Below are 16,074 nucleotides of genomic sequence, written 5' to 3' on the forward strand. Positions count from 1 at the left end.
TATGGAATCTAATATGCCACCATAATCATGGAAAAATATATGGTTATAATATTGCAACAAGGTGGTAAACCAAAAGGGGAGGCGCAATCAGGCAGATTTGAATATCTGCTACCAGTCAAAAGTACAATAATACAGTTCCCCTTTGGAACCCACCACAGTTGCAATAATAGGCTCACTCAGCCATTGCACAGGTCCACAGGCAAGGACGGACATATTTAATGTATCACGGCATAATTGTGCATACTGAATGTCCAAGCCTGGAGACCGCACAGACAGAGAGAGCCAACATATATAGGGGGCAAAATCAGACTACAATACCTGGTAGTATGTAAACGAGGCTGGTTCTAGAGGCAAGGAAGGCCTCCTGACAGCCGTTTCGCATCGTGCTTTTTCAAAAGGAGGTGCTAGTATGTGTGTATGCAATTGCTTTATTAGGGACATGCAGGTTGTAAACAATCAATCCTAATTGTGGTGACTCATTTGCGCCGGTGCCCGAGTACGGAAGGCAGAAGGGAACAAAAGCACCGCTGTGTACAGTGCACGCACGGGACGCGTCACCATGGTACCCGCGCGTGCGCACTAGCCGTGCTCGCTCCCAACTACCGCCCGCAGTCAGCGCGCCGGAGAACACGCACAACCACAGGCAGGTAAGTGGAAGAGCATATGATTGTTTAATAATGCAGTAACAATTGTGAATATATATATATATATAAAATAGATCATTAAACATTGCACAATGAAGACTCTAATGAAGATCCACAGATTCCATAATGAGCCCGGTATGGAGGAATGTTCATGTCCCAATAATTTAATATAAAAGGAAATAAGGAGCATATAATAAAAATAATAAGTGACAGAAGTTAAAAAGTATATAACAGGCATACACCGATTAAATCTTTAAGCCCCATAGAACCACCAATTTAGAAAACTATATATCACATGGCAGTTGTCATGCCATGAGGGACCCAAATAAAGTACTGGGAGATGACGAGGAGAATTAGAAGGGTGTAAGGTATCCATAAGGGATAGTTCATAGAGTAATTGCAAAACCTGACCAAGATGGGGGGATGTCAAGAAGTTTAAAATCTGCCTGCTTCAAAGTGCTCAAAAGCGCATTCAAGAAGTTTGTCAACCCTTTAGGTGCATCACATGAATTAAAGCAATGTGGAAGAAAAAAATTAACATTTTAATTTTTCCCACAAAAATGTTGTAATTGAAATTGCACAATAAATTGTATTGTCCATGTTCTCCAAATGTGGTGGACAGCTACTCCTTAGTGCATGTCAGGGCTCCTAAGGGAAGGAGTACCTGTTTTGGAGTGCAGACTTTTTGGAATGGTTTGCAAGCACCAGTTCGCATTTGCACAGCTTCTGATATGCCTAAACATTGGAACCCCCCCCTCAAGTGACCCCATTTTGGAAACTGCGCCCCTCAAGGAATTTAACTAGTGGTGTGGTGAGCACCTTTATCCCACCAGTGCTTCACAGATCTTTATAATTGAACTGTGTAAATGCAAAAAATCTAATTTTTGTCACAGAAGTGTTGCATTAGCCTCATATGTTTCATTTTCACAAGGTTAACTGGAGAAATTGCAACACAAAATATATGGTCCATTTTCTCCTAAGTACACCAATAACCCATATGTGGTGGAAAACTACTTTTTGGCCGCTCAGAAGGGAAGGAGCACCAGTTAACTTTTGGATTGCAAAATTGTCGTTTTTACACAGCCCTTTTAGTGCCAAAATAATGGAAACTTCCCCACAAATGACCCCCATTTTGGGAACTACTTTCCTTGACTAATTTAACTAGAGGTGTTGTGTGTGGTGATCACCTTGAACCAACATGTACTTTACAGTTTTTTAAAACATTGGACTGTGAAAACTAAAAAGTACTTTTCTTTTTCCCAAAAATGTTGTTTTAGCCCCAAAGTTTTCATTTTTACACGGGTAACAGGAGAAAGTGGATCACATAATTTGTTGTGTAATTTCTCCTGAGTACAGGAATACTTAATCTGTGGTCAGAAACCCTTGTTTGGGTACATGGCAGAGTTCAGAAGGGAAGGAGTGCTATTTTAGTTTTGGAGTGCAAAATTATCTGGAATAGATTGCTGTTATCATGTAGCATTTGAAGAGCTGCCAAAGTTCCACAACAGCAGAAACTCACAAAAGGGACTACATTTTGAACACTTCACCCCTCATGGAATTTGTCTAATAGTGTTGTAAGCATCTTGAGCCTATTGGAGCTTCAGAGAATGTTATAAAATTGTACAATTAAAATTAAATATTACGTTTGTTTTCAAGGAAAATTATGCTGAAGCCCAATTTTTTATTTTTAGAAGCGTAACAGGAGAAAATAGATAACAAATTTTGTTACGCATTTTCTCCTTAATACAGCAATACGCTATATGTGGTCAGAAATGACTTTTCAGACATATTGAAAACTTCAGAAGGCAAGGAGCTCCATATCAGAGTGCAGATTTGTCTGGAAAGGTTTGTGAGTGCCATGTCACATGGGCAGAGATTCTAAGGTGTCACGACAAAAGAACCCTGCATAGGTGACCCCATAAACTACACCTCTTAATGAAATTATGCAGTGAGCATTATAGACACCACGCGTTTCATAAAATTTGTTGGTGAAAAAAATATATATATATTTTCACCAATAAAATGTTGTTTTAGCCCCAGATTTGACATTTTGACAAAAGAACATCATTAAAAATGACTGCATAATAGTTACACATTTTTTATGAATGTTTGGCCACACAGAAAGACTAGTGAGGGAAGGAGCACTCTTTGACTTTTGGAGCACAGAGTTTCTCCTAAACTAGGTTACAGACTCCATATACAGAGCCCTCTTAGTGCCAGAAGAGCAAAAACCTCCCTCAAGTGACCCCAATTTGGAAATTATATTCCCCTAGGGAATTCATCTGTGTGTGTAGTGGTGATTTTGACTCCATGGGTGTTTTCCAGAAACAAGCAGCAATTGATGTTTGAGAGTAAAACTGGAAATCTGCCATTTTAGTATCCAGTACATTGTAGTACCCATACGTTGTGCCTAGTTTGTACTTCTGCAAATATGCATCTCATAAATTAATTGAGCTCTCCTCACTGCAGAAATGCCAAACATATGGATGTTAACTGCGGTTTATGCACACTGAGGGGCTAAGAAGGAAGAGAGGCATTTGGATTTAGGATCACAAACTTCCCTGGATTTCTTTGAGGGGCGAGAAGCCATACTGCATACTGCTATGTTACCAGTAAAGTAGAAGACCACTATGTTTCTGTTAACTGATGACAAACCTGAGTGGGGATTTGTTGTTTTGTTTTTTTTGTGGCTTGCGTTTAAGCTTTTATTGGTGGCATTTTGAGCACAGAAGATTTTGGATTACTTCACATTTATCCTGTGCTCTATGCTGAGAACCTGCATCAGGGTTTTCATTAAAATCTACAAAATACATGATTCAGATGAACCCCTCGAGGGATGCATTCACTAATGAGACAACAGACATTTTCTGGCTCTGTGGGGCCTCGGTTTGGCAGTACAAGGCTTTCAAAGGGAATCTGTCAAGTCCAATATGCTCTCAGAGCCACGAGCAGTTCTGGGTGCATATTGCTAATCCCTGCCTAACTATCCCTGTATACACTAGCATAGATAAAGAGATCTTTAGAAAAAGTATTTCTAAAGCTCTTATATGGTATGCTAATGAGCGAGGGCAGTAGCCCCAAGGACGTTGCTTCCCTTGCTAGTTGCGCCCATTAGCATGTTAGTACATCCCAGAGAGGTGATTGAGATTTCCTCTGACTATGCACATTCATTAGCATGATGGCACGCCCACAGGGGCGTACTAACTTGCTAATGGGGGCGACTAGCAATGGATGCAACGCCCTTGGGGCTACTGCCCTTGCTCATTAGCATACTATATAAGATCTTTAGAAATACTTTTTCTAAAGATTTCTTTATCTATGCTAGTGTATACAGGGACGGTAAGGCAGAGATTAGCAATATACACCCAGAACTGCTTATGGTTCTGGGTGCATATTACACCTGACAAGTTCCCTTTAAGAGGTGCACAAATGTGTGGATGCACTTTTACGCACACTTTAAAAGACTGGCATGGGGTGCCAGACCGAATCCAGCATGTCTCCATCTGCCTTATTATAGGAATCTTTAATTTGGGTTCTGTCCGATTCATATATTTCAGAGATTTACACTTAAGCCCTCAGCATAGAGCGTCGGATAAATGTGAGCCGAGCCTTATTGCCACCTTTGAGAAACAGAGTAAACAAATCAACAGCAGTTCAAGAATAGGTTTATTTTTTATGTTGTTCACTGTTTGGTATAAGTGGTTAGATAGCCTTATTCTTGAGGTCAGTGCAAGTACAACAATTCCAGACTTAGGCTATATTCACACGGGGCATTTCCAGTGGGGGTTTTTGGCAGTAAAAAAGCTGAGGGGGGGGTTTGGTGTGGTTTTGCTGCATGTTTTGGGGGTTTTTTTGCAACGTTTTGACCCATTTTTTTGCAGAGTTTTTGGTGTCATTTGTCTACAGTACAAGTTTAAATGATTTTAGTTTAACCAAAAGAGCAACAACGCACCAAAAAAACGCACTGCTTCATTTTTTTTTCCACTTCTATTGCTTTCAATGGTGGAAAAAAAGCAGCAGAAACACTGAAAGAATTGACTTGCTGCTTCTTGCAAAAATACAGCATTTTGCCATTTCAGTCAGGGAAAAAAAAAGCAGTGTGCGGGTGAGTTTTCTGGAATCTCTTAGATTTTGCTGGTACTGTAAAAAGCAGCTTAATAGTAACATGTATTTGCATAAAACCAATGAAAAAATTCACTAAAAACGCCCTGTGTGAACTTAGCCTTATGTTTGTTTTTTACCTCTCTCAAAAGTTTTTGCATCACCATCATTTTTCGATACTTCTGCCGACAGAAACTTATGAGGGCTTATTCTTTGCATGGTGTGTTGACATTTTTATTGCTACCATTTTTGGGCACATAATATTTTTTCATCGCTTTCTATTCTGATTTTTGGGAGGCAGAATGAACAAAAATCAGCAATTCAGAAATTGTTGGGGCATTTTTTATGTAGTTCACCATGATGTAAAACTGGTAAGCTTAGTCGCTTGTAGTTCTGCACCCCAGAACCTCAATGACCTGAGGACCGCCCTTCAAGAAGATTGCAATACTATACCTCAGCAGAGTGAGCATGATACATCGCTGTCAAGCTGTAATTTACTTACTACTTTAATAACATAATTAATTCAGTCATTATGCCGCTGTATGAACAACACAGGCCTAATTTCATCTTCATGGAAAACAATGCTCCAGGTCATTAGCGTTTCATGGAGACTGGGGCAGCTCAAATGGGGTGGGCTGCCCTTTCTATAGACCTGAATCCCATATAAAACCTATGGGATCACCTGAGTCGCCATTTAGAGGCTCGTAACTCTGTACCCCAGAACATCAATGACCTGAAGGGGCCCTTCAAAAAGAGTGGAATGCCATGCCTCAGCAAATAATAACTGGACTTGTGAACAGCATTAGATGAGCTTGTCACACTGTAATTGATGCTCAAGGCCACATGACAAGTTATTGAGTCATTGACATTTTGAAGGCTATAGCCACCACTGTTGTTGGCTTTTGTTTCAATAAATTGTTTGAGATGAGGGAATCACCATTGCATGCTTCTACTTAGGTGCCCTAATTTAATTATAAAATATCACTGCAGCATGAACTTTTTACGTTTTACAATAATTTCACCCAATTTTGACCTCAGTGTTAAAAGTTTAGTGAATTACAGGCAATTTCTATTAGCTTTAATTTTAAAGACTGAATTATTTGGGCAGATCCTTCTTTCTTACCTAAAGTAGTCTTTAAATTTCACCTTTCTCAAGAAATTTTCCTTCCTTCAGATAAAAAGATTAATTCTCACACAATGATACATTTCCATTGCCTTGCTGTTAAGAAAAAACGTCTTCAATACTTTGTGTTCACATCTGCTCGAAGGAATACGTTAAGTCAATTTCTGCCAGCCTGTCTTCTGTTCTAAAATGGATCTTTTGTGCTCTACAGGTATTACGAGATTGTGTCTGATGTTTTCAGTTCGGTTAAGAAAATGGAGGAAAGTCTGAAAAGACTCAAACAAGCACGAAAAACTACAATGTCCAGTAATAGTACTAATGGTGGAATAAGTGATGACAACAAGATCAGGCTTCAGTTAGCTCTTGACGTGGAATATTTTGCAAATCAGGTATGCAAATTTGTTTTTCCATTAGTTCTTTAAAGTAAATTAAGTAACATTTTTCAAAATGGATACTTAATCCGATCTCATATAATATTTCTGCATTTGTTTGTATTACTGTCATTTGTAACAGTAACCAAAGGAACTATAGAGTTCTCTGCAATATTATGCAGCAATTTCCAGGGGACAAAGATAGGTTGTCCTAGCTGTTCCCTTTATGGCAAACCTGGAAGAGCTCTGCATTATTTTGAAGGTATTTCATTAAAAGGGGGTTTTCAGGCTTAAGATATTGATAACTTATCTTTGAGGTGGTCATCCATATCAACACAAAGATTATAGGTAGCCCATTTTGGTCCAACTTGTAGATATTGCATATGGAATACACTGATTAAACACTGATTACAATAACAGACACATGGGCCAAACAATGATGACAATCTGATTCAGCGTACTGCTGAAAAACTGTCCATTTTTTGAAGTTGAGAAAAGTTTTGACTGGTACATTTGGCCCAACATTTGTTTGGATGACCTAAACTAACAACTTTATAAGCATACAGTATATGAAGCTATTAGTTCACATGAAGATACCCATAACTAGGCAGGTTATTGCTGTCTGTGTAGTGAATGTATAATACAGACATGGTTATTTCAAGGGTTAGTGAATACTACTGTATCTTAATGTATTTGTTATGTTATGCATTTTTTTTGAGCATTATTTGTTACTATTTTGCAATATGTTTTCATTGATGGCACAGTAGAATCAAAGGTAGCATAGCTGAGCTGTGTTGCACCTTGGCTAAATTTAAGGGTACCGTATTTTTCGGACTATAAGACGCACCGGACCATAAGGCGCACCCTGGTTTTAGAGGAGGAAAGTAGGAAAATAAAATTTTAAGCAAAAAATGTGGTCATGACACACTGTTATGGGTCGAGGATCAGCTGCTGACACTGTTATGGGGGTAATGTCCCCAAATTCTCTAAGTTACCCAATCCTGGTAATGATCCTCCTGCCTTGTATATGATGCCCATCCTTGTTTATATGTACTCCAGCCTGGTATGTATTCCCATCCTACTATATACCGTCATCATGGTATATTCCCATCCTGCTATATACCGCCATCGTGGTATAGCCTCCATCCTGCTACATAGCGCCATCCTGGTATATGCTCTTATCCTGCTATATACTGCCATCCTAATAAATACCCCCATCCATCCTGCTAGATACCCCCATCCATCCATCCTGTTATATACCCCAATCCATCCTGCTATATACCCCCATCCATCCTGATATATACCCCCATCCTGCTAAATGGCCTGTATCCTGTGGCACCCAAAAAATAGTTTATACTCCCCTTTCCTTGCTCCATTCAGCATTGCTTCTCCTCCTGTCAGTGCCGGCAGCAACGCCGCTGGAGTGTGGAGCCGTCACAGTTGTCTGTGTCATCGCTCAACCTCCTGTCTGCTTGTCAGCTGACCTGTGTGGAGACTAGTGGTGCGCACAGCGATGACGTCATCGTTGTGCTCACCGCTCCCTGCACAGATCAGCTGGCCGGCAAACAGAAGGACGAGCAATGCTGCAGACAATGGTGACGGGTGAGTATACTGATTCACTTCCCCCCGCACTGATGATGATGCGTGGGGGGGCAGTGAATACAGCCGCACATGATCACTCCAGGCTGTAGTTGCCAGGGGTGATCACGCGGGCCGGCTGTTAATTATGTGCGCACCCCCCGCCCATCATCCCTCCCACCTGTCAGCGCCGGCTTCAGCGCTGAGGGATGATGGGCGGCAGGATGGGCGTGCATATGAAATAGGCGGGCCCATGTGGTTACGGCAGGCGCTGCACCGCCTGCTCGTGGTGCCAATGATCCACCGCAGCACCCTCATTTTCCGCAGCCATATTCAGACTATAAGACGCACCCCCCACTTTCCCCCAACATTTGAAAAATACGGTATGTACACACTTGCAGCCACTTGCCATCTTTTGCCATGATTTTCTGGAATAGTAAAAACACAACATTTTAACACTGATTTTGAAAAATCGGTGTGGGTGTGAAGTCTGCCTCTCTCTTTCTGCATTTCCAGCCAGCCTCTTATTGTACAATCACAGCATAACCATACCTGGCACAGCCGAGCTGTGCTGAGCCCAGACACACTCTCTCTCAATAAACTCAGGGACTGGGAACATAGTGTATCAGTACGCTTGTTCTTTCAGAGCTACAGAATAGCAAACTATGCAGTAAATCTACACAGTGAGACAGCAGAACACTGAGGAGACAGAGAAGGAAACAACTTCACATGCTCGAAGGATGGCAATAGAACTACAGGGAGATGAATCCTTAGAACTGTAGGGTAAATAGAGCCTGAAGATTCATCTTTGGGAGGGTGATATCTTCTAACTGGAACAAATCTATAAAATGAGCTGTATCACTACATGATCTAACCTGTTTGTACAGAATTATGACACAACAGTATGATTTCAGGAAAAACCCTTTAACTAGTCAGATCAGCATTTTCACCTAAGCTCAAAATCCCTTCTGAAAAGTCAAATTTCTATTTTCTCAGGCACCAGCCATTATGGCATGTGTTATTGCATTATTTTGTAACTCCAGTTAACAATAATCTTGTATTCTTTCTTTCTTCCTGTTTAGATTCAGAATTTTGGATTGAGTACAGATGATTTTGAAAGCTTTACTGCTCTTACAGAGTTAGTTCAAGTTGCCAGAGACCAAATCGTGATGGAATAAAGCAAATATATTAATGAACTATTACAGTGATCTATTTTACATATTCTTGTTATCTGATTCTTCACAACTGTTCTACTTTTTTGGGGGTTATGATTATAAAACCTTGCCTTCATTTTGAGTGCTGGGGTCATATACTATTTATGATTATAAAACCAATCTGACTAAAATTACCAAATTAATGGGATTGTCCATTACTCTGATAACCCCTTTTCAATCGCCATATTTCCCCCATGTAAATAACAACGACCATACTCACCTCATGGCATGTGCCATTACAGTGATGTTGGGGCCTGCTATCCCGCTCCTAGTGTGACGTCATTGAAGCTTTACAGCTAATAAGCGGTCACTACACTATCGCTTCTTTTGGACAAAACTGACATCCGCGACAAATGAGAGCTGCAGCTGCAACTTCCTCCAGATGTCAGTTTGTCCCAAGGAAGTGAGAGTGAAGTGGCCGCTGATCGGCTGCAGGGATGACATAACTTCACGCAAGCTCCAGGATAGCTAACATCACTGGAGCGGCACCCAGTTGTCAGTATAGCTTTTTCTATTTTACGTGAGGTAAATATGGTGATTGACAAGTTGTTTAGATTGTGGTGAGCCCCTTTAATTTATAACCGTCATTTTGTAGCAGTAGTAAAAATGTAAAAAATAAATGTATTTCATGCTGTGCTTTTCCTGTGTTTTTAGTATTTGCAGCAGAAATGTTTGCAGTAAATACGTAACATGCACATACCCTTAGGCCGGAGTCACACTTGCGAGAGATTTGCATCACCCGTCACGGCCTGACGCTCTCCGTACACGAGTGTCTCAGCTGCATAGAAATACATGCAACCAACCCACACCTGTCAGGAGACTGGGCAGCCATGTCAGGTGATGCGATGCAAGACTCGCACAAATCTCTCGCAAGTGTGATTCCTGCCTTAGTAAGAGTATAGCTGTTACATGAACAGCTTCTTTCCATATTCTAGGACCTAGATGATATGGTCAATCTATTATTATTATCCTCTGCCAGGAACCAGGGCGAGGGACACGTCTAATTTTAGGATTTTTGTACATCCCATCAATCAGATCCATGCCAGACAATTAAGGCAGATGAACATTTAATACAGTATTTGTGTTGAATCTTCCGTGGGTCCATGTTTGTGTATAATATAAATAATCATCTGTATGTTAAGTCCCTCATACATATTAGACTAAGGTCGAACATTCAACTATCTATTGTGTATGAGGCCCCTGTTTATATCTTTACAAATAAATGTGTCTTCCTGTTTTCTCAAGCATTTGGTGACATGTAAACAGTTACATATGCTGTGAATATATTAGAACAATGAGAAGTATGGCCCACAATTTTATGTATTTACGCTTTTCTGTTAAAAATTAGCAATTTATTTGCTTTGTGACGTATTTATTACTATTTGCCTCTGAATTTTGTCCATTAGTAAAATTATAGTGAAAAGTTAGCACAGTTTACTGCTTGGCCAGTTTTATTAAGTCCGTGAATCACATGGGCTATGTTCACACAGGGCATCTTTTGTTATGTGCGTTTTGAGTACATCTTGAGAGTGCATCTCATTCTCTGAAAACGCACCTGCGGCAAAAACGCATGCGTTTTTGATGCGTTTTTACCACGTTTTGCCCATTGTGTTTTGTAAGTGAAATCTATTGACTGAAGGGTTCAAAAACACGGTAAAAATGCAATAAGAATTGACATGCTGCATCTTGAAAAATGCAGCCAACAAAAGATGCACAGTGTGGACAGCAAAATAGAAATCTCATAGACTTTGCTGGGAGAAGGAAATGCTTGCATTTTGGTGCATCTTTGTGACCTCAAAAATGCAGCAAAAGATGCACTGTGTGAACTTAGATACCCATTCTTTCTATGGAGTCGGTCACGTTTAATTTTTTTTAACCCACAGTTTGCAAAAAAAAAGGTCTGTTTTTGGTCTGTGTCATGGATTAAAGTTACCCATATAAGACTATGGGTTCAGGGGTAATCACTGACCACACATATTGCCATTTGTGCACCGTCCATTTTTAAATTGTTATATATAGGAAAAGATTTGCAATACATTTTAATTTTTTTCATACAAGCAAATCACTGATGATACACTGATTTGTAAAAACTGAAACCGTGACATAACACTGATGAAGATCAGACATATTTGTGTGTTCCAGAAAAATAACTGATGTCTGAGACCTTGTGAAATGTGACTTTTTAAAAAGTCATAACAAATATTGCAATTGAGAAAAAGTGACATTACAGTAGGACAGATTGCTCAAAGAAGGCACATGCGGTCATAAACTTGTCACAATATGTGAAGAATTTTGCCTAGCTTTGATATGAGTAAATTGACAACACTTTTGATGGGCCAGTCTTTATTCTTCATAAAAGTATGTCAGAAATATTAATATTTCCCATTTCACATATTCTCTGCAATCATACTCTCCTTGCTACACTACGTGTTATTTCTATATGCAGGCATAATGCCTTGTATTCAAAAGGAAATTATGACATTTTTTTTTATAGGATTAAAAAAGTGTTGTAAGAACCAGAGTTGACATTCCACATTATATGTCATCTTAAACTTAGACCCAAAATGACTATTTAAATCATGGGATCCCCAGACAAGAAATCTTACTACAAAAAAGTTAGATGGTTTGGGAGAAAGTGGGTTTATCATTTGTCCTAAATGTGATATGCCATATGGGTGTAAAAATGTAAATGCAGTAAAGAATATTGGTCATCTGTTAGCACAGATGTCTGTACCAATGATGACACAAGATTTCCTTGTCCATCAATTCTGACCCCCAGAAGAGGAGTCTGTAAGTTCCAAAAAAGACTTCAGATAGCACACATCTTCATAGTGACTTTGGGATGGTAGTTGATTATTCGAAAATAACAGAGGAGTACTCAAAAGTTGTCACCCCTGACAACACTCCTGATGATTCAGCGCAAAAAGCACCACCTATCTGCACCGGCTCCAGAAGCTGCCCAGATGTCGCAGTATTGAGGCCTGTAATTGGCTGCAACTGTTATCATAAGAAACATGTGATGACATATTCCAGTCCCCTCACTGCTGCAGCCATCTGATCACAGGAGAAACCTCAGCTGGATGCTCAGGGTGAACACAGGAAAAGCACTGTTGGTTAATTTTTTAATTCACGCTTAAGAAACATATTGTATTCAACAATTAAAGAGACTCCAGTATAGACAGTAGGTTCTTGGATGAAACATCTTGGGTATTGAATTTATAGATTAAGAAAGACACAAAAGAATGCAAAATTATTCTTATAATGCAAAAAACAATCTTTCCCTACATTATTCTAAGGAGGAAATTGCTGGTGAAGCGGTTTAGATTCATGGAACGTGGCACACTAGGAATTCTAAAAACTGTATCATCTTAAAAATGTCAATCAATAGGCTGATTTATTGTGATATTTTCTTTCCTTGTCTCCTGTTTGTATTTCGACTGTCCGCTAACTAGAAAAACGGAAAAGAGGAGGATTGAAAACAATGTACATTATCTGGCTCCTGTTTATACTTTTATGTTAATATGTTTACATGAGTTTTATTGTAAATCTTTGTGATGCAAAATTAATATTGTTACTTTTGAAAATCCAAATAAAATATATTTAAACAGTGTTGTAAGAAGAAAACATTGAAACAAATATATACAGTTTGCAAAATCTTTCTCTTAACACAATATAAAAACACTCCTCAATATTGAAATTGTAACACCAAGAAGGAAAACTCGGAAGGTTGTGCAAATTGAGGAAGTTATCAGGTGTTGTGAAGACCTGTAAATGTTTACATTTTCAAGCACCTTGCTCCAGTCTGTGATATGTGGGAGAGCAATAAAAACCATATTGAAAGCAATTTTTTTTTAGTCACCGGATACCTCAAAACTCAGCTGAAATCATGTGGAATGATGCCTCCTGTTTGTTGATATGCCAGTTACCGCCTCATTACAAACTGAGAGGAGTAAAATCCTTGAACTGGAAGACCTTGCTTTATCACTCGAAGATCACAACGCTCGAAAACTGAGCTATCAGAATTGTTCAGTGTTTAATGTCCCATTGGTTGAGAGAACGACGACAAAATGAAACAGCAAGAGGTGCACAGAGGTGAATCTCTGCATGATTCGATCATCAGATTAGAAAAAATGGTGCATAGTGATCCATTCTGTATTTCAAGTGATATTGGATGTTATATACCAAGCCTAAGGTGTCTCGTAGTACTCAAACCATCTCAGAAGGTATGACATTTGTATGTAAAATAACAAATGGAGAAAAAGACATGGATCGCACATCCCAAAAATACATTGATCTAAAAGCCGCTAGGCAAAAATTTAAATAGAACGTGAGGTTCTTAGTTACCATTCTGATCAGACTGTATTAAGCCCACTGCCACGTCACGGTGAACCTCTAGAGTGGGTCCCTATCCTAAGCCTTTGTGGTGCGGCACTGTGCACCAACCACTGCTGCAGCGACAAAGCACCAGCAGGGCAGGCGACCCGGTGCCTCACAGCACCCATGCTGCAAGGCAAAGCCCCCAAGGCTCCAGGCGGCACTGCCCCACTGTCACGACACCACCACAACAGCGGCCACTGCACTGCACCAACACACAGGGAGAGGAGCTGCGCACTCACCTCCCACTGGCTCCCATAAGTGAACTGGGAGCAAAAAAGGCTGACCTCTCTTGCAGTCTCCTGCTAATTAAAAACACCTGTGCCAAATGGGGGGAGTGTAGATCCAAGCAAAAAATGGAGGGGGATGTTCTATCCCCCTCCTTTTTTTGCTTGGATCTGCACTCCCCCCATTTGGCACAGGTGTTTTTAATTAGCAGGAGACTGCAAGAGAGGTCAGCCTTTTTTGCTCCCAGTTCACTTATGGGAGCCAGTGGGAGGTGAGTGCGCAGCTCCTCTCACTGTGTGTTGGTGCAGTGCAGTGGCCGCTGTTGTGGTGGTGTCGTGACAGTGGGGCAGTGCGGCCTGGAGCCTTGGGGGCTTTACCTTGCAGCATGGGTGCTGTGAGGCACCGGGTCGCCTGCCCTGCTGGTGCTTTGTCGCTGCAGCAGTGGTTGGTGCACAGTGCCGCACCACAAAGGTTTAGGATAGGGACCCACTCTAGAGGTTCGCCGTGACGTGGCAGTGGGCTTAATACAGTCTGATCAGAATGGTAACTAAGAACCTCACGTTCTATTTAAATTTTTGCCTAGCGGCTTTTAGATAAATGTATTTTTGGGAGGTGCGATCCATGTCTTTTTCTCCATTTGTTATATTTGTATGTAAAAGGCTTGTATGACATTTAGCTGGCTATATGCCAAACACCCAGCTACAGGTATTACATTGACTTCACACTACCACTCTAAATGCTAATATGGTGCAGAGCATGATGGCAATAAAGGCTGCAATAGAGGGCTTTCCTTTTCAGTGAGGAGTCCCACTTTTATCTTTAATGCAATGATAGACAGAGATTGGTCTGGAGACTTCATTGTCAACACCATGAAGAGGCTGTCAAGAGGTTACATCACACTGGATTATGTTATTGGGTGGCATAATGAATGGACCTCTCTAATTTTCATTTTTGATAAAGTGCTACAGCTATTTCTCCAAAGTGTTCCAGGTGCCATTTTTCAATATGACACCGCCAGGCCACATGTTGTTTGTGCTACTGTGAGCAGCCTGCATGGCCTAAATATGCTACCACAGCCTGCACTATCTCTGGACTAGGGATTCAGCTCTGTGACCTATTTGCTTTAGGTTTGTTCTTACACCTGAAATTTCTTCTAGAAGTGCTTTTATGGCTTGGGCTAGAGAATTTATGTAGAAAATTTCTGGAGATGGGTGCAGCATTGTTGGTGTCAGATTCACATTTTAAGTAGTCATTGCTTGAATCTGAGTCATCCATTTGTGCAGCAGTTAGTGAGTGTGAAGAGGGTTTCTTGGAAGGGGTCTGCGGAGTTGAAAGTTGTCTTGTTTTCCTTGCTTGTGAGAAGTATTGTTTTCCATGGTGGGATTTAGATGCTCTTTATTTGACGTTACCATTTTTGTATCTAAGCATATCTGTAAGAGGACCTCTGAGTTTCACTGCTCGGATTGGGGAACGACAAACCAGCGGTCTGTGTTCCAGTCCAATTTTCCCTTCAGGAGAGGCTGTCATCTATCCCCGGTGACTGTATCTGTGCCATAGGTGAGCATACCCCAAGTCACGCCCCTGCTTGGCGGAGAGGAGTGATCCGAGGGGGTCTTGAAGAGGCAGAAAGGGAGGTGCACAATGTGGTGAACGGACAGCTCACCTCTCCTCTATTGCACCATTACCGGCGCCCTCCCAGTGTCCACGACCAATAGCCGGAGCACACCACCACCCCATGTCGGGCCCAAAGCCCTGGAGAGGTCGCAAGCCTCAGATTTGGTAAGTGTCCCACTAGGATACGTCTGCTACTGTTCATGCCTAGGCCACGCCCCCTTCTAAGAACTTTTCTACCATAACAAGACCTCTCAATGACATGACTAAAAAAGGTACGAATTTCTCAACATGGTCTGAGGGTGCTTTGTACGCGTTTTACCTTAAAAAAATGCTTCTCATCGGCACCTGTATTCATACAGCCTTATGTATCTCAGCCTTTTATGGTGGAGGTGGATGTATCAAAAGTGGGTGTAGAAGATGTGTTGTTCCAGGGTCCATCCCTTGGTAAGCGGTGTCCATGTGCCTTTTTCTCTAAGGAACTATAGTTGGCTGAACGTAATTACCATATTTGTAACCAGAAATTACTTGCAATCAAATTAGCATTTGAGAAAAGGTGACACTTTTTGAGGAAGCCCTCCATCCTGTTACAGTAATAACAGACCATAACTAAAGCATCTTACACCGAGACAAGCTTGGTGGTTATTTATTTATTATACTTGCCCTGCTCTTTATCCATACTCCTCTCCTTTGTTATTATTGGTTCTTAATATCCCTGTATCTTTGAATAAAGGGTTTTTACAGTAGACTGTGGACTGATCGGTGGTAGAGATTAAGGGTACCTTCACACTTAGCGATGCAGCAGCGATCCGACCAGCGATCTGACCTGG

At 40.8% G+C, this 16,074-nt stretch overlaps 1 protein-coding gene across 1 annotated transcript in view; it reads left to right on the forward strand.

Annotated features, from left to right (window-relative positions):
* Positions 1-12,640, forward strand: part of COG2 (component of oligomeric golgi complex 2) — a 260,876-nt gene extending 248,236 nt beyond the window's left edge. The window contains exons 17-18 of the mRNA XM_075339700.1: positions 6,080-6,257; positions 8,900-12,640. Coding sequence (XP_075195815.1) covers positions 6,080-6,257; positions 8,900-8,995 — 274 coding nt within the window. The 3' untranslated portion in view covers positions 8,996-12,640. The remainder of the gene's footprint in view (positions 1-6,079; positions 6,258-8,899) is intronic.
* Positions 12,641-16,074: the final 3,434 nt, after the last annotated feature.

Source organism: Anomaloglossus baeobatrachus, chromosome 3, assembly GCF_048569485.1.
Source record: "Anomaloglossus baeobatrachus isolate aAnoBae1 chromosome 3, aAnoBae1.hap1, whole genome shotgun sequence".
NCBI classification, from domain to species: Eukaryota; Metazoa; Chordata; class Amphibia; order Anura; family Aromobatidae; genus Anomaloglossus; species Anomaloglossus baeobatrachus.